The sequence below is a fragment of the Lissotriton helveticus genome, chromosome 1_1, assembly GCF_964261635.1.
Source record: "Lissotriton helveticus chromosome 1_1, aLisHel1.1, whole genome shotgun sequence".
Taxonomy (NCBI): domain Eukaryota; kingdom Metazoa; phylum Chordata; class Amphibia; order Caudata; family Salamandridae; genus Lissotriton; species Lissotriton helveticus.
In genome coordinates, this window is record NC_136057.1 from 1,854,252,436 (window position 1) to 1,854,276,732 (window position 24,297).

The 24,297-nt window shown below is 43.9% G+C and overlaps 1 protein-coding gene across 2 annotated transcripts in view; it reads left to right on the forward strand.

The window, feature by feature from the left end:
• Positions 1-17,814, forward strand: part of NIBAN1 (niban apoptosis regulator 1) — a 457,319-nt gene extending 439,505 nt beyond the window's left edge. For both annotated transcript variants that reach the window (XM_078641438.1, XM_078641441.1), the window contains 4 exons: positions 4,009-4,119; positions 8,417-8,524; positions 13,479-13,590; positions 14,332-17,814. In XM_078641438.1, the coding sequence (XP_078497564.1) occupies positions 4,009-4,119; positions 8,417-8,524; positions 13,479-13,590; positions 14,332-16,151 (2,151 nt within the window). In that variant the 3' untranslated portion in view covers positions 16,152-17,814. The remainder of the gene's footprint in view (positions 1-4,008; positions 4,120-8,416; positions 8,525-13,478; positions 13,591-14,331) is intronic.
• Positions 17,815-24,297: the final 6,483 nt, after the last annotated feature.

Genomic DNA, 24,297 nt, shown 5'->3' on the forward strand with positions numbered 1-24,297 from the left:
CGACTGATCGTCAACGTCCCCCGCCGCAGCCACATCACCCCCCACCTGAGAGACCTACACTGGCTCCCTGTCGACAAGAGGATCACCTTCAAGCTCCTCACCCATGCACACAAAGCCTCCACAATGCTGGACCAGCCTACCTGCACAGCAAACTCAGCTTTCACACCCCCACCCGCCAGCTCCGCTCTGCCAACCTCACCCTCGCCGCTGTCCCCCGCATCCAACAAATGACCTCCGGCAGCAGATCCTTCTCCTACCTCGCCGTCAAGACCTGGAACACCCTCCCTACCCACATACGGCAGACCCAAGACCTACTGGCCTTCAGAAGACTCCTCAAGACCTGGCTCTTCGAGCAGTATCAGCACCCCCCTCTCCCCTCAGCGCCTTGGGACCCTCACGGGTAAGGAGCGCGCTTTACAAGTACTCTGATTGATTGATTGATTGATTGATTGAGCTGTGCCTTCCTTTTAACAGGGCAGCTGTTGTTTGCAGCTGGGGTAAGTAGCACTTAGCAGTTACACAGGTCATGGGTTCAAATGCATGTGTATATGTGCAGAGGCTGAGTGAGGCACTGCTTATCTATCTCATCCTGGTATCTGTGCACAGGTCGAGCTGTCCCAGATAGGACCCAGATTAAATTGGTAGGGTCTGCTAAGACCTTTTAATTAAATTGGTGATCAATGAAGAAATGCCCCCTTTCTTCTTTCCTGAATTGTAGAATCTGTAGCTGTTAATCTCTTTTTACACCGTACATAAAATGTGCCTAAGATGTAACTTTTGATTGACATTACATAAGAAAGCCATTGATGTGACAATTTTTATATTTTGATAGGTCTTAAATTGCATATTAAGAGTTAGTCTTGTCCTAAATGCGTTTATGAACTTTAAAAATTGGACACATTTCCCTATGAAAACTTTACTGGGATTCAAGTTTTGATTTATTTATTCTGCTGGCCAGCTGGCAGTTCAAAGTCTTTCCCTGAACATGGACCATAGGTCAATTTGATAGGATTATCTTTCCTCTGAGAGAGAAATAGGGGAGAAATATCCATAGGTTTAGCTTCTTCTCTCTGACTAGCACTGGTAGGATGTTCTTTTATTAGACAAAGACAGACCGGACAAGCCCACTTCTGGCTCTAGTCACCCCAGGGGTTTCCTTTGAAGTCGTGGAAGCAAGAAACCAGATCTGACTGAGAGGAGTCTTTTATACAATCTTGTTTCCAACAGCCATTTTGAAAGTTCCCAGAATGCTCTGCAGGGGGATTGAACAGTGAAAGGGCTGCTCCCTGGAAGTGTATTAAGGGGGTGTAGGGGTGATGTGGCATCTCTGGATTGAATATGGCCACATTCTAGAACTGTCCATCTCAAACTTTGCACAAGTAAGAATCCTTTTTGAAGCGGATGAACCAGAGAAGAGAAAAGGATGAACTCACTGTGTTGAAGAATCCCTATTTGGAGTGGAGGTACCCACCCTGGACTTGTAGCCTTGGGCTATTGTTGACTCTTGACTCCAGAGCTAATTACTCTAGCTCCCAGGCCTCCCTCTTGGGCACATTGGAGAGTGGGCTCGCTGGAGACCCGGAAGGTAGGGTTCGCCTTGGACATCTGTGGACTTATTCTGTAAACGTCCGGGAGTGGTCATCCCAGACTCTTGCTGTTCACAAAGGCACCAACCAGGTGGCCAGGAACCTAAGTAATTGGGGAGTACAGGCAGGGAGAGAACAGAAGTGTTCAAGGGCTGTGAAACGCATCTTTACACCATCCAGAAAAATGCCATTGGAAACGTAGAAGCCGAAAGACCACATGCTCCCGCTCCCCTGGTGGTTGGAGGAAAGCACCAGAAGAAACAAACACTATTAAAAAAAATCCTATTGATGACAGACATATTTTAATTTTAGAAAGCCACCTATCGATGTTGTTTCCACCAGCTTTAACTGCGCCCCGAGGAAACACCATGGACCAGAAGCTGCACCACATAAGCTCCTGCATTTGGCATCATATCCGCATATTGGTTATGGTGGTACCCCAAAAGGGCTTGGGTGCTGCCATACGTGTTTGTCTCTTTGTCAGGAGTTTCCCAGAGTTGTGCAGGCCCGAGTAAAGCCCCCATAGTTGCATGACAAATTGTGCCACTCAAAGTCTTCCAAGTTCCAGCATCAATGACCCTGGGAGATGTTTTATTTAGTTTCAATTACTCCTGGGGCTGACTATATGATGAGTTCTGTGGAGTGCCCTGACTTTATGTATTTGTTGTTTAAAATTTACATGAATTTATCAACAAAGAAAAAGTAAATAAGCGTACCTTCTTTGCGCTGCACGTTTCTCCTCCGTCCTCCCTCTGTAGCACCAGAAGAACCCAGGCTCCTGGACTGTCCCAGCCAATCATGACGGGACTGTGCAACACAGCCCAGTGGAGAACATGCTAAGTGAGCAAGACTGATTGGCCGGCCCCAAATGGCCGGCCAAACCATCATGCGCACTTATGGAGTGCAAACCACTCCTGCTCCCTCCCACACCTAACATGGTTTTGAGTGGCACAGAAAAATAAAATTATATTAACTTCTTGTTATTATTATTTTTTTTAATTGCACTGCTCAATGAGCAGTGGGGCGGCGCTCCTCCGCCTTAGCAGAGGGGCCGCCCCTGTTCTACTCCTATTTGGCCTCTTTATGTTAAAGGTCATAAATTTGGTCTTCGAGGAGTGCTCCAACTGTATGATGTGCTCTTGGTGTGCAAGGACCTGTAACACCATCAGGGGTTTAGCCGATGCTTGATGTCACTTCTTTTACCCCTGAAATTTTGGTTGATCGTCCTCCAATTAGTTTGTCTGTAGCTGCAAAGGAGTAAGGTGTGTGGTGCCTTTACTTGCCCTTGTGTGTCTACTTGCTGCTGTAAATTAGAAAGGTCTGTGGTGCCTTGCATTTCCCTCGGGTGTCTGACTACTGCTACTCTAAAGAATTAAGGTTTGTGATATTTTTCTTTTTCCTCCTGTGTCTGCTGCAGTAAAGGAGGAAGGTGAGTGATGCCTTGCCTTTTCCTTACATGGTGGCTTCTGTATGGGAGGGAAGGGGTGTGATAGTTTTCTTTTTGTCACGTGTATGGTGCTGAAGACCAGTAAGGTCTGTGGTCAGTGAGGGTGCAGACAACAACTCTTCGACAAGTGTAAACTGTAAGATATGGAGGTCTGCTCTCCCGCACAGGTCTCCATCTCCGCATTCACAGCTGTGCCCAAAGAGGGACAAAGACCATTGCCGCTGCATTAATATTAATGTCTGTTCCTACATGCTGTCATGTCACATCCTTCCACTTTAGTACTACATTTTTTTTTTAAATCTCAGTTTTTGATCTCAGGGTAGATGTAAGTGCTAAATAAGTGAGAATTTTATTTTATAAAATGCTAATCTTTTATGAGCAAAACAGTCAGCATATTTGTTTTTATCAAGTGGTTCCCCTATTGGAGGTGTAAGAACACAGCACCCTTCCTGAAAACAATAGGTTTAAGAAGTGCACTTTATTTTATTTATTTATTTAAAACATTTATAAAGCGCAGACTGTCACCTTGCAGGTATCCTGGCGCTGAGAACAACTCTTTAAGACAAATGCAGTAGGAGATGAACAAATGAGTAATTGGCGTTTAGCATTTTGGATACAGCCAGGTTTTAATCCGTTTCCTAAAAGGGAGAAGTTCTGTTATTTGGCGGGCATCCAGAGGCAGGCTGTTCCAGAGTTTTGATGCAGTAACCCTGAATGATCTGCAAGAATTCTGATTTAAGAAGTTATTCAAGTATTTTACCTCTTGGAAGAGTTTAATACTTGGTGGGAGTAGGATATGCATGTTTTAACCACTAACCTTTCTGTCATAAGCAGACCCTAGGTGCTAAAACAGTGGTAAGTGCCTATCGCAGTGCAGTATACATCAGAGTACCGTGAATATTGTTATTTTTACGTCTAGAGGTCTTGTGATGGCACAGGATATCACAGTTTCTGTATGTCTTCTAACCTCTTCAGCTCATGGAAAATGCAGTGTACACATTCAATCAACTCCTCTCTCACGCCAGCAAAGGAGACCCGCAAAAAATGTCAACTGCCATTGATAAAGTGAAGCTGCGTGTTCTGAAGGTAACTTGGAAATGTACATGAAAATATCTGTGTTTTCTGACATTTTTACCAGTAATTTTTTAGGTGCTGCTTTAAAATGTTGGTTTGAATTAGTATAAAGGATGGGCGTGTTTGTGGCACCAAAATACGTATATTGCAGCAACATTGCGACACAGAGGCGTAGCTAGAGCTTGTGGCGCCTGGGGCTATCCCTCAGATTGCCGTCCCTTGGGGTGGGGGGAAAGGATGGCGAGCACTTTAAAGATGTCCGAGAGACACGTAGTATTGCCGCTAATAGTTAGCATGATCTATCTGGGGACTCAGAAAAACCGCATGTGACATCCATCAGAGAGCTATGTGAACAATTCCCCTCGGCACAATGCAAACATGCACATACATGACACTGTTCAGGGATCCATCATCTACAGCTTGACATCAGGAATTGTATTTTATGTTGACCGCTCAGTGGGCTATTGCTTTTGCAACAGAGATCATTTTACTTGTGGTTCAGCCGCACCTGCGGCTGAGCGGGAAGACAGGATGATGGACTTAGACATGGGTGTAAAAGCCCCTACTCGATAGTTACTTGTTTGTAGTAGCAGTTTTGACTCTCCATTAAATTGTGCATATAGGGTTAAAATGCATGCTGCAAAGATCAGCTGCTTTGCACCTGTTTCAAAATGTTAGTTTCCCCATAATCAAACGGGTGTAATTTCTGGTATTCATATTTTACCTTCATCTTTATTGAGTGATTTAAATTTTTGCCCGTGAGAAAGTGTGACTCCTAGACGTTGAAATGTCACTCATAATTACAATGAAATTTTGAAAGCATACATACAAGAAGGAAACAGTGAGTAGTATAGGGCAGGTTACATGTTGCGTGATTAAAGTGCACTAGACTTCCCATGGTCAAAAACACCATTTCCAAGGGGGAATTCCTCTTCTGCACCAGGCTATTCTGAGTCCTAGGACCAATAGTGTGCACAGTCATGCACAGATCAGAACTACCAGTAAGCTTTCAGCATGTGGAGTCCTGCATCCTGGTCTGTTTCTACACAGTACTACTACTTCCTCCCATTTCCAGCTAAAGTAATTTCTGTACAGAAGCAGAGGTGGAGGCACAGTTTGGGCGTCTGCACTGGGAGCCCCATCATGATGGAATCCGCAGACGTGGTGCTTAGCTTAGCACCTGTATCTCTGTGCCTGCACCCTGTAGTATATAAAGTGAATGTATTTAACCCGAGATTTCGCTGAATTAGAGTGCCACACATAGCAATCTGAAACCTTCACAGCTATCAATAGCACACGTCAGCACTTACACAGGCTGCGGCAATCTACATCTTACGTGTCCACACTTTTACACACACGGACACGCACACTTTTTGAAGGCGAGGCTACGATGCTTCAGAAACCACACTGGTGGCGCTACATACAAATAACAGGCTGGCGACAAAGCACAAGAGGTGGGCAGGTTTGCCCCAGAAGGCAACGCGTGCCTACTTTAGATTTCGAAAAAGGCATGTCTACACAGGAGAGAGGAAGTGAAACACCACCACACTTCCAGGAATCAAAGACAGCAGGAGCGCAGATCATGCAATATCACACCCCGTGATATTTGTTAACACAGAATATTTGTTTCCTGACAATCCGTTTGGGCGGGAAAGAGGGGCCCGCTGAGGTAGGGGGCACGTGGCTGCAACGTCTGCGCCTACTCTCCTCAGGGTGCGCACGCAGCCTATGGGACTGGGGACCTGCATGAAGTGTACATGTCATAGGTAACTCTCTGAGCCACAGGACGAGCAATGTGGTCACTGAAGCACACATGTACACTGACGTTTTCTGCTTTTCCCTTCACCGGGAGCTTGCTTCCTGCAAGTAATAGCAGCACCACGCCAAAAAACTATCCACATTTGTGCTTGGTTTGTGAAGTTAAACATTTGCTCTTGGTATGACCTGCAGATCACAAGATTAAATTCCAACAGGGCAAACTCACCCTCAGGCAAAGTGTGCAATTGCCCAAGGCCCCTACCTTAGAAGGTCCCACTCCACCGGGAACATGATCTTTTTCTCTCCTCATCTCATATCTGGCTATTTATCTCAACAAACCTTCCTCTCTCTGCCTATCTTTACTGATCCCTCATTCTCTCTCTACGCAGTGTCATTCCAAGTCTTACCACTGGAGCCACAGACTCAGCCACCCACCGACCCCTCTGAAGCTGCTGCTGCTCTCCTCTAACCTCTTACCTCACTCGCACCAGGCAGGATCTCTATGGCAGGCAGGCAGGGGTGGTTCGGTTCAAACTTTGTTAACCCTAATGACTTCCAGAGACAGAGAGGCAGCAAAACGGCCAAAGCTGCAAGCACCACCTGGCCGGAATAGACTCCTCACGAGAGCGTAGCGGTGAAGCGCGTAACGCGTCACTGCTACGTTCTAATCGCGGCAGGGCTGGCCCAATTGTCACTCCAGGGTATTCATTGGTAGCGGTCGCACGCGCCGCGTACGCTACAACAAGATTGAATGCCCTGAAGTGGAGGCAGGGACTGGGGGGCCAACAAAGGTCGAGGAGTGAGGAGGAGGCGAGGTCCGAGGAAACTCACACAAACGCGGGACTTACTTTTTGGCAATTTAATTGAAAGCACCGCCTGCACTGCAGTCTGCAGTGCTTTCAATTAAATTGCCAAAACTAAGTCCCACGTTTGTGTTGTGCAGATAGTCAGGTGACGTTCAGGTGCATGCATGTATGCACGCCACTCGAGTCCGCAGCGCAGCTTTACTGACTGGGCCGCGGGTGGCCGCAGCACTGGAGGCCCGTTGCGGCCGCCTTTATAATTTATTTGGTAACAGTGTTCATTCCCAAATAAATGATAAAGGCCGCCGCGGTCGCAACGGGCCTCCAGTGCCGCGGCCAACTCAAAAATATTGCCGCCTGGGGCGGACCGCCCCCCCCCTAGCTACGCCACTGTCTAGAACAAAGGGTCATGCGAGAAGAAGTGTTGTGGGAGGCTAGCCTAGAGTCCAATATAGTGTGTTGAAATTAGAGGACCTTCTGCTTAGACCTCAGGGTGGATAAGGGTTGAGAGAAATTGACCTCTGAAAGTAGTAGAGTTTCAGTGTGGACGAGGTGGCGTTCCTTCCCAGCACTGCTGCTAAGAGGACTCATGGAGTTGTCCAGCTAGAGTGGGCGATAATCAATTTTTGTGGGTGCATCGTCTTTCGCTGTCACATTATGCTGTGGCAGAATGGGCAGTCACATGTACCTCTTTTACAGCTGAGAGACCTCTGCTCCAATGTTGATGGTGAGGCTGTAGGGGCTGAGATGATTGATGTCTAACTCCGGCCGAACCAGAGCATTGAGTACGTGCAATAGATTTCTATTTCAGATAGACTCAAAGCCCAGGAAGAAGATTAATGTCCTTTCCCCTTTACATCAGGACCTTATCCCAGAGCTCATTTTTGCGAGATCAAGAAACTTTGAGTGATGTTTACCAACTCTGTAGCTAAAAGCAAATTTTACCTACTATATTTACTTTATAAAAGCATGAGTGCGTTCCCATAAGTGAAGAACCTAAAAACTCAAAATACTAGGGGAAACTATCAAAACAAAAGCTTACTCAGCAGCTCCACTTTGAAACGGGCAGCACATCATCTGGTGGGTCTGCAGAGGGAGGATGGGGAGCAGTTGGCCAACAGGAGGAGAGCTTTTACCTGCTTTGATATCACCTCACCAATTGACTTCATCAACTTCAAGGTTTGTTCTGGTCCATGGTTAATGTACCTCATTCACTAGAGCCCTACAAGATTACAATGCTCCTGACAGTCCTAAAACTGGGAGCTCTGTACTTGGATATCTTTTCTTTACAGTAAGGGCTATGGATCCTCCAGTGCATTTTTGTCCAGTGCAAAACAAACACAGAAACTTCCTCTAATTTTATACTTGAGAATAAAAGACATATTATGGATCGGTAACAGATTTTAGGTTGTTTTTTTGCCTTGATATTCAGTTACTTTTTTTTCTATTTGTATTTTAAAAATATTTTAGGCACTCTTCTTTATGGTCTGTGTGTTAGTTTGAGCGCTGTGATGTTCCTGTCAGGGGCCATCCATTGAAACCTGTTTTAAAATGTTGGCTCTGATGCTAGTGTTATCGGTTGGATGAATTTTGTCCATGGCAAATATATATGCATGAATTGTAGATGTATTAAAATACAACACCACAGTCTAAAGTTCATTGGTATTCATATTTTGTTTTGATGTAACATTTCCTCTAACATTACTTTCTTTCCCAAATCCGACTTGCCTGGGTGTTTGTGTTGACAGCAATATGACTATGACAGCAGTACCATCAGGAAGAAAATCTTCCAGGAAGCGCTGGTTCTGATCACGATGCCCACCATGCAGAGGACGCTGGCTTCAACGTGCAAACCGGTAGGTGACTGCAATGACCGAATTAAAAAAGTAATGCTTATCTATTGGGCGCCTCGTATAGCATCAACGAGATGCTTTCTGGCGAGCTAAGGGTGCTTTGGGCCACTCTACCCTTCCAGAAGGATAATGACCATCTGTGGAATTCTGAGACAACAGTTTTAGCAAACAGTGTGTGGGGTTGTGTATGGGGGTTATTGAGAATGGTAGGATAAAGTGATTGGCAAAGGCTTGTTTAAATGCAACCGCACAAGACTGCCTACCAGATCCTACTAGTCCACCCAATATTTCAGACTGCCTTGACCTGTGGCTCTTTCCTGGTTAACAAAGGGCTGCTAGTGAGTCAGTGCCCTATCTCAGTCACGAGCGGTCATGCATTGAGGGCAGCTCCCTGCACCAGCGGTAAATGTCGCCTGACACTCAGCTAAAAGAATACCCCTGGGGCAAAGGACTGGCAAGAAGGAAAAATGAACCTTTCTCCCCTTACAAAACAATGCAATGCTTTTTCTATAAAATCATAACGTAGGCCCTGTTTCCCATGTTAGGAAATCCATCCACTGGCTTAGCGTGAAAGCCAGGGTTACTGTCAAGATAATGAAACTGGTTTATACATGTCTTCAATATATAATTCGGGCAAAAAATCTCAAACTATCTGCTGTCAATTTCCTTGGTGTCTAATCAACTGTTAGCAATAATAACCCCCCACAGAAAATACAAATCACAGCAGATTGCAGGATTTCTCTATTTGGATCCAGACTCTGGAACCAACTCCCTCCTTGCATATGGAAGGAACATTTCATATCCTTCTTTCTAAAGGCATTGCGCTTTAAAGGATAAAAGGATGAAAAGGATAAAAGGATGCTCTTTTAATTCAGCATGTTTACATCTTAATTTCATGTCTGGTCACACTACTGTTAAAAATGAAATACATTATTTCTCAAGTGTCTCTGAAAAGCAGTAGCGTTTGCAGTAGGTACCTGGCAAAAAGCACTTTAAAGGAGAATACTGAAAATCAATATAATGTTTGAAAGTTTACATAGTTTAATGTTAGAAAACAAATGATAACAATGAACATCGAGTTTTGTGAAATTGCTCCCTCCCATAAAATCTATTTTAATTTCATATACTGACTTTACAGCATGTTATAAGCATCGCGGAATATAGTTTAAGAACTTTTCTTTCACGTTACCCCACACCCATACTTCATTGCTTCCGAACTCACATGAAATTACACAAATCTGCACGGCACTGCTTTTGAAAATAGCCTGAAGCAGCACACAATGTAACAGCTTGCCCTCAATATTTAACATTTTACATAATCATTGTGAGAAAATATTATTTTGTTTTAGGAAGCCCCGACCAAGTTCTTTTATGAGAGGGAAGCTGAGGAGACAGGGATGCTCTATAGTGATCCATGGAGAGGCAGATGTTGAGGAGATTGAAGAAGATGATAGTCCTAATCTTCAAGTAATGAGGCTGCCTGTTTGAATCAGCAAAGCGCAATGGATTGAAAAGCTCTCTCCCGCTCCCAAATCACAGGGACTAATAAGGGATCACCTCATACTGAGTCCGACCAGGTTGCTCCCACGGCATTCGGAGGCTTTCAGCCAGTTAAAAGATTTCATGTAATTGAGGAAACTTGAACCACACCATACAACAGAGACTTGATGCTTTCTATTGCCCAAAAGCCTCATAACTTGAAGAGTAGGACTATCGTCTTCTTCAATCAGTGTTCCCAGATTTACTCAACGCTGCAATTCAGAGCCCACGACCGAGTCCTGAGGAGAACCCCGAAATAATCAGGGGTTCGAAATGCGTTAACTCCAGAGCATGGGTTACCTTTGATGGGGTGTGCCACGAGGGAATCGGTCAAACTGTGTTTTTCCTCCTTCTTTTACACAACACCTTGGTACTTTGTGTAACCCCATTCTCCGATCACAGGTAGGACAGTAGACATTAGCCTAACAATGAGACAGTGTCCGCCTGGTGTCAAATTTCGAATTTAGGACTGGTTAAGTGCTTTAGGCTTTTATATATTTTTTTGCTGTATTATTAACGTACTCAAGTGTCTTTTTCCATTTATTTTTCGACAAAGGTATTGTGTTGTGTGTATTCATTTGGATTATGAGTTAAAATGCTAATTGGATGACATTGTGTGACCTAATAATTTGTTACCCTTTCTAAGACATGTACAATTAATTTTAAATGTCTTTTCGTAAAAGTTAAACTAAGCTGAATAAAGCTGGTGAAGTTTAGAATTGTTGGTCTAAGGTTGCTTGCTTTAGACTTAGACAGAAGTGTCAAAGCAGCATTCCTGGAGTGACCACTGCTGACCATCTAAATGAAGTCCATGAGACACGCATGCAGTCCAAATACTGCTTCAGGAGAAAAGAACAGCAATGTTTTGACAATGGCATTGCCGGGGAGGGTGTTTTGCCCCAGTTACTCTATTTTATTCCCCCACCCCACACGTCGCTATCATCATGACTGTTAGTAAATCTATTCTCTGCTATTGTGTATATTATACCTTTTGCCCTTTAAGAGTCCAGTGGTTTTCACATTATTTCAGGGAGAGGATGGTACAGTGACTAGTCTACCATTAACATGTTGATGCTGTACTCAAACCCTAATGAGGTGAGAGTGAGAGTCTAGCTCCAGCCAATCGATCTCCTGAGGCATTTTATGTTCTGGAGCATAAGAAAGAAATTTGTAGCAGTAGACATAGACTTGACACATAAGAGCAGGTAGAGAAAATGATTACATCTTTTGCAATGTCAACTGTTTCTGTATATTTTACAAAGACAAAGTTGATAAGCACACATACAATCACATGCTCTTCAGCAGGCCTGCATTCTCAGGGAGTATCATCTTCAGAGAGGTATTAACTTTGGGTTTCAGGATACTCTTCTGTCACTATATCCAGGCTACACACTGTTAATCAGCCAGAATCCTTCTATAAACTGAAATCGAATAATTTGAGAGAACATTGCCTCCGGAAGATGGTAAGGAATGCAGATAAATTGGTCAGAATCTGTTATGGCCCATTTTGCAGGCTCGACCGCACAGCCTACGCTGGACTTCTCGTTATAGTGGCAGACAGATCCTACTAGGTTCCTGGGGATTCGGTACTATCCCAACATTCCAACTGTCTTACCCAAGAACTATGGTAAATGTCTGACAAATGTCAGCACAGTGATTGACAGGTGGATTAGACTGCCACAGTCACTAGCAGATAGGCTGGCGTTAATGAATATGGCCACATTGCTGAAGCTACTCTCTCTGTTTCAAAATATACTCATTCCTCTTTGAATAAGGCTTTTTTCAAACAATTGAAAATGCATATGATACGACTAGCATGAGTGGGCGGAAGCCTGGGATAAGTTGCCTTATGGTAGGAGTGGGTTTGCTGCACCAAATTTGGAAGTTTACTATCTGGTAGCACTAGCTTAGTTTATTTACTATTGGAAACACAACACCAGAAATGCTCCACACTGCACACTTTAGAAGAGGTTGATTCACCCTCTCCAGATAGAGGCCGCCACATGTCTCCAGACCACTAGACCCACACGAGTGATCCACATTGTGAAATGTACAATATGGGTCCTCTCGCACTTGCCTCTGTGTGCCACCCCAGTGTACACTCATCTCACATTCCCATTAAGCATTGTTAATCATTGCAGATTGATCAAACCTCCACTACAATATCACAGCAAACAAATTTGCACGTTAGGAGATCTGATCATAGAACCTAGATTTAAGAATGTTCAGGTATATTCGGGGGACTCGCCTGCTATGTTGCTGGATACTCTAACGTATGGCAAGATATGCCATGCAACCCATAAGCCATTCCTAATATTCCCAAATGAGCCGGCGAAGTGGTCACTATTGTCTACTGACAACTCCTCAACCGGTTAAGTTGATAACCAGAATGTGTAATGCAGTTATGAGTGAGGTAGAGGAGGAGGATTCTCGAGCAACGGCACTGTGGGTTATGGCTTTGAGGTTTCACATTATGGATGCGGAATGGTTCTCCTACAGCAGACCAAAGGTGCGTCCCCTAATGGAAAATACAGATTAATCCATTATAAATTCTTACAAAGGAAGTATTTCACTCCAGTAACCATGGCCTGATATGAACTTACTCAAAACATCAATTGCAAAAATTGCAGGGGTCTGGAGGTGGACTTTATGCACTTAGCACGGCGCTGCAATCGGGTGGCTTCATTCTGGGGACAACTGATATACATGATGAAGGCCATGACAGGTCATGCTTATAAGATTAACCCTTGTGTTGCTTTGCTTAGGTATTTGAAACATATTCCTGCTTCATATAGAAAACTGACCACTAGAGCTATGCTTTATGGTAAATGCAGAATGATCAGCCCCTTTCTTCAAAGTCTGACTTAAAGATATGACTTTATGTGAAGAACTGTCAGTAACATATGCTGCTACCCTTCCAGGCACCTAAAGACTTCTGGTCGCCACTGCTGGCTTATTTATTCAAATGTACCATATGCATCTACTTGGAAATTTACTACATGTTATGGGTATGGAATAATAGATTTATGCCTGAATGCTGTGAATTACGAATGCATCTGCTTGCTTGGGCTGCCGCATACTGATGGTTTTATTTGTAGGTACCGCTCGATCGTACTATCATAGAACTTTCTTTTTTTGGAACCCGGGTTCGGAATTGTTGCTATGTAATGACACGTATGCCTTGGAAACGAGTCTGTGATAACAGCTTAAACGTAAAAATAAAAAAAGTTATTACACTCTTCACCAGTGATATTCAAGTGTCCACACCAGTACACAAGTTTTCAGTGGCGCCTTTTGTCCTCTCACGCCACCTCCTGCAAAATTCTTTCTAGAGACATCATTGATTGCCTGAGACACCAGGTGAATTTTCAGTATCATTTCAGCTTTTAAAATGTGTTTTGTCCTTTATGTTTAACAGGAGCTCCAGACCTTTGAGCAGTACATATTTGCCGATTACACTAATCTGATACAAGTCGAAAATCTCTATGAAGAGATATTATTTGGAAAACTACTGGATGATACTAATAAAGGTTTGACAATGTTCTTACAGTACTGCTCTGTTCTAATGTCTTACCTAAAATGAAATTACCTAGTACAGGTTCCCATCATTGCACCAAGAGGATGACCATTGCATGGGGGATTAATTGTTTGTGCACTTCCTCCGCTCTGCTATGAAGTGACTGTGGTATATGCTGTATAGAAGAGCTTCGCATGAACGATCCATACACGACTACACACCCTTGCCCATTTCCACCTATCCTTATTGGTAAATACCTGAAGTTATGCCAGGGTTCCGGACCCTGTATCATGGAGCATTGTCTTGCTCTCAACCAATTTCAGAGGCCCTCTTGCCAGGATATCATATTTTATTTTAAATCATTAACTTCTCTTCCAAAACCCTCAAGTATAATTTCTGTGGGTGCTTGCCATCTTTCTACCAGAGCCAGTTCAGTCCACCCATGTCTCAATCCTGTAGTTCCTCGGCCCCATTTCAGTTGAGTCTGTAGCTTATGGTTCTCATTTTGGAAGCGTAGTCCTGTGACACCTCTCCTTCCTCTCCCCTAAGAACAATCGGAATGGTTTTAGATCATGATTGAGTCAAAAACCTCTGCCTATTTGTCTTGTGAGCCACTTTAGAGTAGGCAGGTGGGTTAGGCATTGGTCTAGATTCAAAATGTGGTGATTTTGCTATCCTCATCAGCCTACATGCAAATCTATATTGTCATTATTTCTGTTCAGATTTACAATGCAATCCTCCTCTGTTTTTGCAGTGATCCAAGAAGCAGCCAGCCTGAAGAAGCACAACCTATTTGAGGATAGTGCACGCCTAGCTTCTGAAAGCGTATCCAGTTTGACGGACTTGAAGACCCCCTCGGGTTCTGCCCCAGCCAGCCCCGAGAGGAAGCAGGAACAAGTGGTTCAACAAATTGTGGACATTGTAGGTGAAACCAATGAAGTGTTTATTGAATCAAAAAGCACACTTTCAGAAGAAGTTAAGACTGGAATGTCACCTTCACACGTTAAAGAGTCGGATGAGAGGAAATCACCTGAGAAGGTACTGCAAGCAGAGCCACCTGGCAAAGAAAAACCTCTCCCCAAAGTTGAAAACATTATCATTGCTAATATCACTGACAAACCGGAGTCCCCTGTGTTAACTGTCAAGCAGGAAGACCTGTTGCATGTGGAGCAAACAGAAGGGAAAACTCAAGAGGAAAGTCCTCGCCAAGGAGAAGGCTCTGATGACCTGGCCGGCGGCAACGTTAATGATATCAGAAGCTTGCTGACGGTGACAATTGAAGTACCGCCTGACACATCTCACCAGGACATACAGAAAGTCATTAGTGAAGGCCGGATTGTGCAAATTGGGGAAAGTGAAGTGCAAGCAGATAAAAAGGAGAAGATTGAAGAAATTAACAGTACTGAAGCAGTGACTCAAATGTCACCTTCACATGTTGAAGAGCCAGTTGAGAGGAAATCGCCAGAGAAGGTAATGCAAGCAGAGCCACCTGGCAAAGGAGAACCTCTCACCAAAGTTGAAAACATTATCAATTCTAATATCACTGACAAACCTGAGTCCCCTGTGTTAACTGTCAAGCAGGAAGACCTATTGCATGTGGAGCAAACAGAAGGGAAAACTCAAGAGGAAAGTCCTCGCCAAGAAGAAGGGTCTGATGACGTGGCCAACGTAAATGATATCAGAAGCTTGCAGACGGTGACAATTGAAGTACCGCCTGACACATCTCACCAGGACATACAGCAAGTTATTAGTGAAGACCGGATTGTGCAAATTGGGGAAAGTGAAGTGCAAGCAGATAAAAAGGAGAAGATTGATGAAATTAACAATACTGGCGCAGTGACTGAACAAATGAAGAAGCTTGAGCTGGACGAGAAGCAATGTGAAGTCCATTTAGAGGTCGATAGTTCATTGCCCGTTGCACCAGTAGAGAACAGATTAGGTGATCTAGTGGAGACAGTGGTTACTAAAGAAATAGATATGCACCGCGAAAATGAGAAAGATGTAAAGCAGTATGGAACAAGTTTAGAAGAGCAAAATGAAAATTCAGCGATTATTACAGAGAAAGAAAGAGATATCACTCAATTGGATAAAGTCATGGATACTGGTGAGATGGATAAGCAAGAAGAAAACACAAAAGAGGTAGTGGCTGGGCAAACTAAAGAATCTGTGGAATTGGACAGTTGTGATAGTTCCAGTACACCTGATCATCACACAGAGGAATCTGTTCACCATGTTGAATCTACATCTAAAAATGAAGAGATAGAAACAGTGCCTGTACAGCCAGCTGCTAATGATGATAGCCCAAATAAAGCTGCTGAAGGTACCAACGCCGGAGAGAAAGCCTTTAACTCTGATGCAGTTGGAGCTCCTGATGAGGGCCCCCCTGGTGTCCAGGCCATGCTTCAAGAAGAGCAGCCCCCTGTAAAGGCCTCATGCCCTGACACACCCAAAGCCTTGGCTGAAACACCAAGCTCTGTGAGCTTAGAATGTTCTAACTCTGCAGCAAGCGCCCCACAAGAAAGCACCACGAGCACCTGCACAGAGCACGTGGCAGAGCCCAGCGTCATGGAGTGAGCGCTCTCTGCCTTAGGCCAAGCCCTCCTCCCTGCTAGCCTGTTATTGTGCCTCCATGATGGGTCATGTCTAGTATGTGGGATATAAGTTAAATAGGAAATCAGATGCATTATTTGCACTTTCAGTGTGTAGCCATAGTAAAATAGGTTTTCTGATGAGAAATTGCATTTGGAATTTGAAGGATGGTGAGAAGATACAGAATAAACCTCATTTAGATCAGGAATGCCACCAGCCCATTTCCAAACACTATTCTAGTGGATTCCGGTGATCATCACTTGTGAGGAGAAAAAATGCAATTTATATCAAAGTTTTGTTTTTCTTAGTATATCTTTTAAATGCTATGATTCAGTTGGATGTCATTGCTGCTGACACGTTCCAAAGTTTTGTAAGCAGTTGCCTCTTCGCCAGCGCCTTTCTACTGTGCATTTTTATCTATTATGATTGGTTTGTAAGTTCTTTAACACAGTAACGCCGCAGCAATCTCCTCAATTGCAGTTGACACCAGAAATATAATTGCGGTTTGCAATTTGTTTTGCAAACGTGATAATCGTGTTGACTGGTTTTGCCTTGAAAGGCTTTCTGTAACTTTTTGCAGACTTATGTGAAGGAGCACTTTTTCAGTTTTTCTTCTATATTCCAACCTCCAGCCATCACCTTAACATTCTGCTTTCAACTAGTCTGATGCCAAAATACCAAAGTTTGTTCTTTACGGTGGGACATGCACCATCATACTACAGTTTCTGCTCTTCGAAAACTCCCACGCGAAGCTCAACCGAATATTTCACATGATGAGTTAGGAAGGGCTTGCAGACTTTGGACAAGGTTTAACATGAGCAATTGCTTGAAGCCTGCACATACTTATGAATAATAGTGGGCTACTCTGGTGGCCACTGGTGTTTCATAATATAACATTTGTTATTTTAGTCTCTTCTATTTCTTGTCCTTTGTCTTGATCTATTTTCTGCCCTTCTGCTGTAACACACTCAACACCTCCTCTTCATCTCTGATGCTGCATGGCACTGTGAACTTTAATCCACTAATAAATGTTCTGACTCAGACCATTATTAAAAGTAAGTAGAAGCTATTTACCACCTTTTATAACTTATCAAGCAATAAATGTAGACGTACCGGGCTTGTACACTATGTAAAGGTTTCAAAGTGTTCATCCAGTTTGTATATGTGCAAAATCTAAGATGGATCCTCTGGCAAATATATGTATATGTCCCCTATGTTTTCAGGTGCTATTTCTATTGTGCAGGAGGTATGTTTTGTCACTGCGGGTAGAGTCATTTTCATTTGTATTAACTGTGTGACCATTTATATCGAATTCAATCTGTTTTAAAATGTGCCTTATTTAATTTGGTCTCCCCTTTCAGAATACGATGTTTGCCTTGACCATATCCTCTCTAAATTGTAAAGGGCAAAAATGAGCCTTCACTGTCTCAGTATATTAACAGTTTCAATCATGGTTTACGCAGAGAAGTCACAGTCACCAATCGGCCATGTTTACAAGAAGCCACCGTCACAAATCGGCCATGTTCATAAATGACTCAATCTTATAAAAATTGACAATTTTAGACTTGATTGAGTGCCCAGTGGACCCTGATGAACATGATGAATTAAAATATTTGTAATCTGTCCATAATAAAGCACAGTTTACTCAGTTGTCGAGAAGGCGTTTGATTTATGTATTGGAATAACATTACATCGTGCCACGTGTCAGTTTGTCTTGGTGTTCTTCATTGGTGGAGATTGGTTGAATCAGAACTCGAGTTCAGGAAGATCCTGAAGACCTGGCCCTTCAGCCAAGGCTAGCCTCCCTGTTGGCCCTGATCACTCTTCTGTTTCATCCGCTCAGCGCCGGGACACCTCTGTTTGAGGTAGCTGTCACACTCTATAAATGACACTATTATTTCACAAGTGTAAAGTAAATTGACACAACCGGATGATAAACCGAATTCTGCTATACATGAAAAAGCCAGAATTCACTACATAACCTAGACAACTCCTTATGCACAAAGCACAACTAACAATTTACAAATCTACATCAACAAATAATCGCACAAGCGCGCAGCAAGCAAGAATAGGAGCACCATGGACACAGTTCTTCTTCCTGCACATCTTAAAAAAATTCAACACCTCCTGCTAACACGTGTGAACGAAACAACTATCATCAGAACTACTACTAATGCACACACAATCCAAGCAACAAGTAATTTGCTGCAGTTAGCATGCACATACCAAATGATCATCATTCGTATCCCTATATTACACGTATTTCAGTCAAAAAGTTAATCACATTTACCCACACAGCTCCAAAAAGGTAAAAAAATGAGGAAATATGCTTGTGTATGGAAAACATTACGCAGTAGGGCCATCGTCTACCCACCTTCCATCCACACGTAAACGTAACACGTGAATTATTTATTTAATTAACCCCGTCATCCTATGTCGAAATCCCCCCCAACCCGGCCCCACCGCTCTTACCTGCACGGGCCACGACTGGAAGTTCCCCAGGATTCGATATATTCTTCTTAACTCGAGAGGATCTAAAACCCTACTTATAAATTGATTTCCAAATCCATTGTAAGACATTATGTAACATGTAAGAAACTTGTGAGTATTATTTTCCCTTATCACTCAATCTTTCTATAATGACATTGCAACAATATTCAAAATACGAGAATATTAATGTGTAAATTAAAAGCACACTATCAAAACTCATAATGGATATCACGCATGTTTCATGCAAAAATAATAATATGGCGAATAAGCAACATTTTAGGTATTAAAGGACTGACTGGCAGGTGCACAATATGTTGGCCACCAGTACGAAAAATTTGAAATAACCTCGTGCTAGTTCCTGACCACGAAAGCAAGGCCAACCCTACCCAAGGAAGTGCTCACCCTCAATGCACATGTTACAACGCCAGGGAGCATTCTTTCCAGTGGAATTGCAGTTTCCTTCCACAATCCCTTCGCCTTCCTTTCTTGGCAAGTATAAAAACACTCACAAAAATTATAAATTAGCAGTTATATAAAGGGCCGAGTTAACAGAAGAACACAGAGTGTAGCCTGGTAATTGCAAGAACATTAAGCATGATAACATGTCAAACAACAACACAAATGGTCGTGTCTGGTTGGTTTTAGAGTGCACTAATTCCCGTAAGCATGTCCTGCTGTAATGGTGGCAGGAGACGGCACAAAGAGAAGGAACCGGCCTCAAGAGGCCCTCTTTTAGGATATTAGGTTTGCTCAGTCCTAATCTTCCACACCTATTCCCAAGGCCACTGAAGATCCTCCTGTGGCAAACCAGCAGACTCAACCATAAACCATCAACATGACATCTAACAAAACTAAAGCAAATTACAAGAACATTAACACAAGAGACTAGGTACTCTTCCAAGGGGAGATTGCATTCCTTGCAACAACAACACGCATGTGCAAGCATGCACATGAGATATTTCTGCATTTCTCACCGTAGTTCACAGTGCTCTTCTCAGCAAACGCATACCCCGTTGCAGTATTTCTTCCCCTAGTCAAGAATCTCCTTGAATAATGCACCTATACCATTCAGACAATAGTTGCTTGTTGAGGTGCACTACTTAGTTGAGATCCCCCACAATGCATGCATACCTAGCACCCACCACAGTGCTATCTTGCATATACACAACACGTTTTCAAGAGTTGTCACCTTAGTCTAAAATCTGGCTGGAAGCATGCAGTTCTAGGATGTACCCTCATTGCTCAAGCGACTGCCCCTAAGTCAAGACTTTTAACGCATGTATCAACTTAGTTTACTGTGCTGTATCCTGTGGGAAGCACGCGCATCCAAAGCATGCAACACCTCTACACTGCCAAAAACCATTAAACTCAACACAACAAAACAATGCATTGCAACTTCTACACCTTGGGTACTCACAAAAGTAACACTTACATTGAATGTGTTTTGGGTTAAAATTCAAAACTGGATTGCTTCACATTTCGTGAAATGGCACAGCTAATTATCTCTCTTTTTTTTTTGTCGGGCCAATAAAGCATCACATTCAATATAATTAACTTTCACTTGAGTCACTGTAAATAATAAAATGCAGATATATGCAACAAGGTTATAGAATGCACTATTTATGCTGTGTGCTATGACAGAACACTGCTTTTTCACCCAAAAATGTATTAAGTCCAAAATGACCAGTAGTCATCTACCTACCCTGTATACGTAACATGTTCTAACAATATTGAAGTAAGCAGAATTAGAACCTACATATCAAGTAATAAATAGAATGCTATCTCCACAATAACTAGATGAATATACTATGAAGGCTAATACATGCATTTTTGATATTGTCAGACACGCTCACAGTGATGCTTAAATAAAAGATGGGCAGTGTTGTATTTCTATTGACAGTCTATTTATATTCCTCCTGAATCGCTCACTGAACATCCTCCTGCAACCTGAATGGTAGTGGATGTTTGTTAACTTCCCTGAACAATAAGGTGAACATCAACCAGATTAGAAGCTCTGAGGTTTAACTTTGACCAGTGTTTTTTAGGTCGAGCCTGGACAGCACCTCAGAGAGGCATGATGTATTGAGGTAGGGACTTGAAGCTCTGCCCACATTTTTCATTGGCTTGTGTTATTGTCCACTATAAACGGTGGCTGTTCATTGGTCAAAAGGCTTAGTAAGTCCCTCCCTAGTACCGCCTTGTCTCATTTTGTAACCTCCCATGGCGGCACCCCTGTTACGTGTGTTGTTGCTCGTTAGGCTTTAATTACAGCCTCTGAGAACTATTTTCTCAAATAGCTTTGTCCTGCCTGCTGTTGTAGGCAGGACATGCTCTCTCCTAACGCTTTCTCTTATTCTTATAGCACGTATTTGCAATGCAATAGATCTCACATTTGCAAGAGTTTAAGCTAATGGAATTGTAAATGAAATTGCCTTTTATTTATCTGTTTTAAAAAACAACACATAAATAAAAGGCATTGTCATTTACAATGCCAATAGCTCAAACTCTCATAAATGTGAGCCTATTGCATTGAAAATGCTTGTTCTATGTTCTTGAGGCCGGAGTACCTTGCTGGAGGGAGAAGGTCTGTGTGCACAGGAGCACAGGAGAGAGGGATGTGACAATGCTAATTCCCCTCTGTGTCTTGCCTGGGCTTCTGGTGCTGATAAACCTGGAGTTGGATGACAGCCTATTCTCTTCTTGGCAGAAGGGCATTGTGGGTAGTGCAGAGGGTGATGCAACAGCAAATTGGCCTTGAGTTCAAGCAGAAGCAGCGGCAGCTGCCTACACAATCTTCAGAGGCTGAGGTGGCAAAGCGGCCTTTGCAGGAAGCTCTGAGGGCAGTTGCGTCAGATTGAGTATTTTTTTTTCTTGCGGTTTTTATACAGCACGAACTTGAGCAAAGGGTTTTAGAGTGCTTCACATGAGCACCAAATTTATTACACAAGGTAAGATTTATTTTGGCATGGGATATTCAAGTAATCAATCAGTCGATTTGTTGAGCGCGTCTTGTCATCAGTGAGGGTATCCAAGCGCTAAATCAAGGCTATTAAGGATAGTGTATATATAGTTTTGTTTGCTGAGGTTACATATTTACCCTTAGATACACAGGCTGCACAGCCTCTTTCTTCGCCTGGTGGTCATTCATGCAGAAGCTGTCATTGTGGTCGCTCTGTGAGGCAGGGTGCAGCCCCCACCACCTCACTCTGCTTCATGACCAATCTTGGCTTTCTACATGGCAGCACAAAAGGTACAATGCCTTCTGGGCAGTCTCCTTTTACACTCACAATGGCAAGGTTATAATAGGTTGTCATCCCCAGTATCTGTGGAGCAGTGAGGGATACGATTGTCGCCCATCACAAATCTCTCACCTTCGTCCTCATTCTGGAGTCTTTCAACACTGGTAGCCCTTCAGGTAGGACTCGGTGGTAGCTGGACATGGCCCCCTACTGACAGCTTAGTGAGTCTCTGGGGCTGGGGCTGCGTGATGAGTTTAGTACTATTCATGGTGAGGACTAGAGCCTTACCTGTCCGGCAGGTTTTTTCTTGTGGCAGGTCACCAGGATCCATTCATCCTCCACAACCCAGGGAGAAGGGTTGGGTGCTGCTCTGGAATGGGCAGGGTACGTGAGCACACTCTGGGGAGCAGAGGTGGGGTGGACAGACAGTGCGAAACGTACATCTTCGCTCATAGGTAGGTTGGCTTCAGACTCCACTTGTCGCCATGGTGATGTTGTGCTATATGTCTTTATATAGTATAGTGATTCTGTTCGAATTAGATTATTAAGCAATGATTTGGTGTCTCTCAGGAAGCTGAAAATAGTCCAATAGTCATGCATTTTTTTTAGAATAATTACACACTAATTTACAAACTGAAAATAAATATTGTCTATAACGAAACATTATGTAAAGAACTTCAGGGTGTTCCACACATTGAGCAATGATGACACGCTGCTCATGAAAGGAATTAAATGCACAAAAACAGATGACAAACGCAAAAGAGCATGCTACTGTCAACATTCAACGCAATGCTATGTCCATTTGTAATTAAGAATATCAAACAATTAGTTCATGTACGCAACAACGTTTTAACCCGTTGCAAGATCATTAAAACCTGGGTCTTCGGGTGAAGTATAATTGGTGTTGGTCTTCCTTTTATATTTTTCTAAAAATGCATGAAGAGAGGCATTTTTGCCTCCTGAGAAATAGTAAACTGATGCTTAATAATATAATTCTTGGGGGGGGTCGGGGGGCGGTTGGCTAGCCAACACCCAAGATGGCCGCAGGGGAGTGAGGCTCTATGCCGTAATTAATTAATTTCCCCCAACATCTGCAAAGTGTATCCGTATTGCCAACCGTGAACAGCTGCCTGGGTGCCCACTGCGCCGCAGTCATCCGATCCACCAACAAATAATTTTGGCCAGCCCTGTCCAGCGAAATCCAGGCTGTAAACTCAGACCGAGACTGGGAGGTAGCTCCGGCTGTGTAGATGTCCGGACCTGCCCTAACCGACATCCGGTGCTGAAGTGGAGGCCTGCAAGCGCAGAGAAGTGTTTCTCTATCGGCACCCCTACCTGCATGCACACCAGGACGTGCCCTGGTCCAAGGGGAGTCATCAATCGCTCGCCGCTTGGAGCAGTCTGGGGCGGATGCTGGGTGGGCTTGGTGCATGACAAAGACTGCAACGGAGGATCTCATGGTGGCCGCGGGGGCCTATAAAAACAGGGCTGCGCCCTTCGCGCAATAAACAGACCACGCAGTGTGTCAGCGTAAAAGGCCATTTATTAGACCAGCTGCGTAATCTTACATAACAATAAACATTAACAGGTAATAACATCAAAACCCCCACTCACACTCCCCTCTCATCCGTTTCACCCCCGTTCCACTTCATCACAAACCACTACATGCCCCATACCGTACCTTATTCATACCCAGCAATCACCTGTCATCCAGCCCGCTCCTTGTATCCTTCCAGTCATGTCTCTATCCGTCATCCGAACTCCACCCCCAAGGGATGGGCGTGCCCGCTCTTGACCCCCCTGTCCCTTCAAAGTACCGCCTAAAGCAGCTCTGGCCTAAACTGGCAACGCCATAGACCGACCCAAACCACCTCCAACTGCCGGGTGGGTGGGAGGCCTTTCGCTACCCTCCCGATGGTGCCAGGCGCAGGAAGAGGAAGTCCCCTTCCTCCACTGCGCCTTATACCCACCCCCTAAACTCCTCCCCTTCCCCTGCCTGTCCTATCCCTGCGCGAAAGACCCCGGGGGAAGACTAGTCTGCGACTGTGCTTCCCCCGGGGCCCGGCATCGCGCAATAAACAGACCACGCAGTGTGTCAGCGTAAAAGGCCATTTATTAGACCAGGCTGCGTAATCTTACATAACAATAAACATTAACGGGTAATAACATCAAAACCCCCACTCACACTCCCCTCTCATCCGTTTCACCCGTTCCACTTCATCACAAACCACTACATGCCCCATACGGTACCTTATTCATACCCAGCAATCACCTGTCATCCAGCCCGCTCCTTGTATCCTTCCAGTCATGTCTCTATCCGTCATCCGAACTCCCCCCCCCAAGGGATGGGCGTGCCCGCTCTTGACCCCCCTGTTCCTTCAAAGTACCGCCAACCAGGCAAC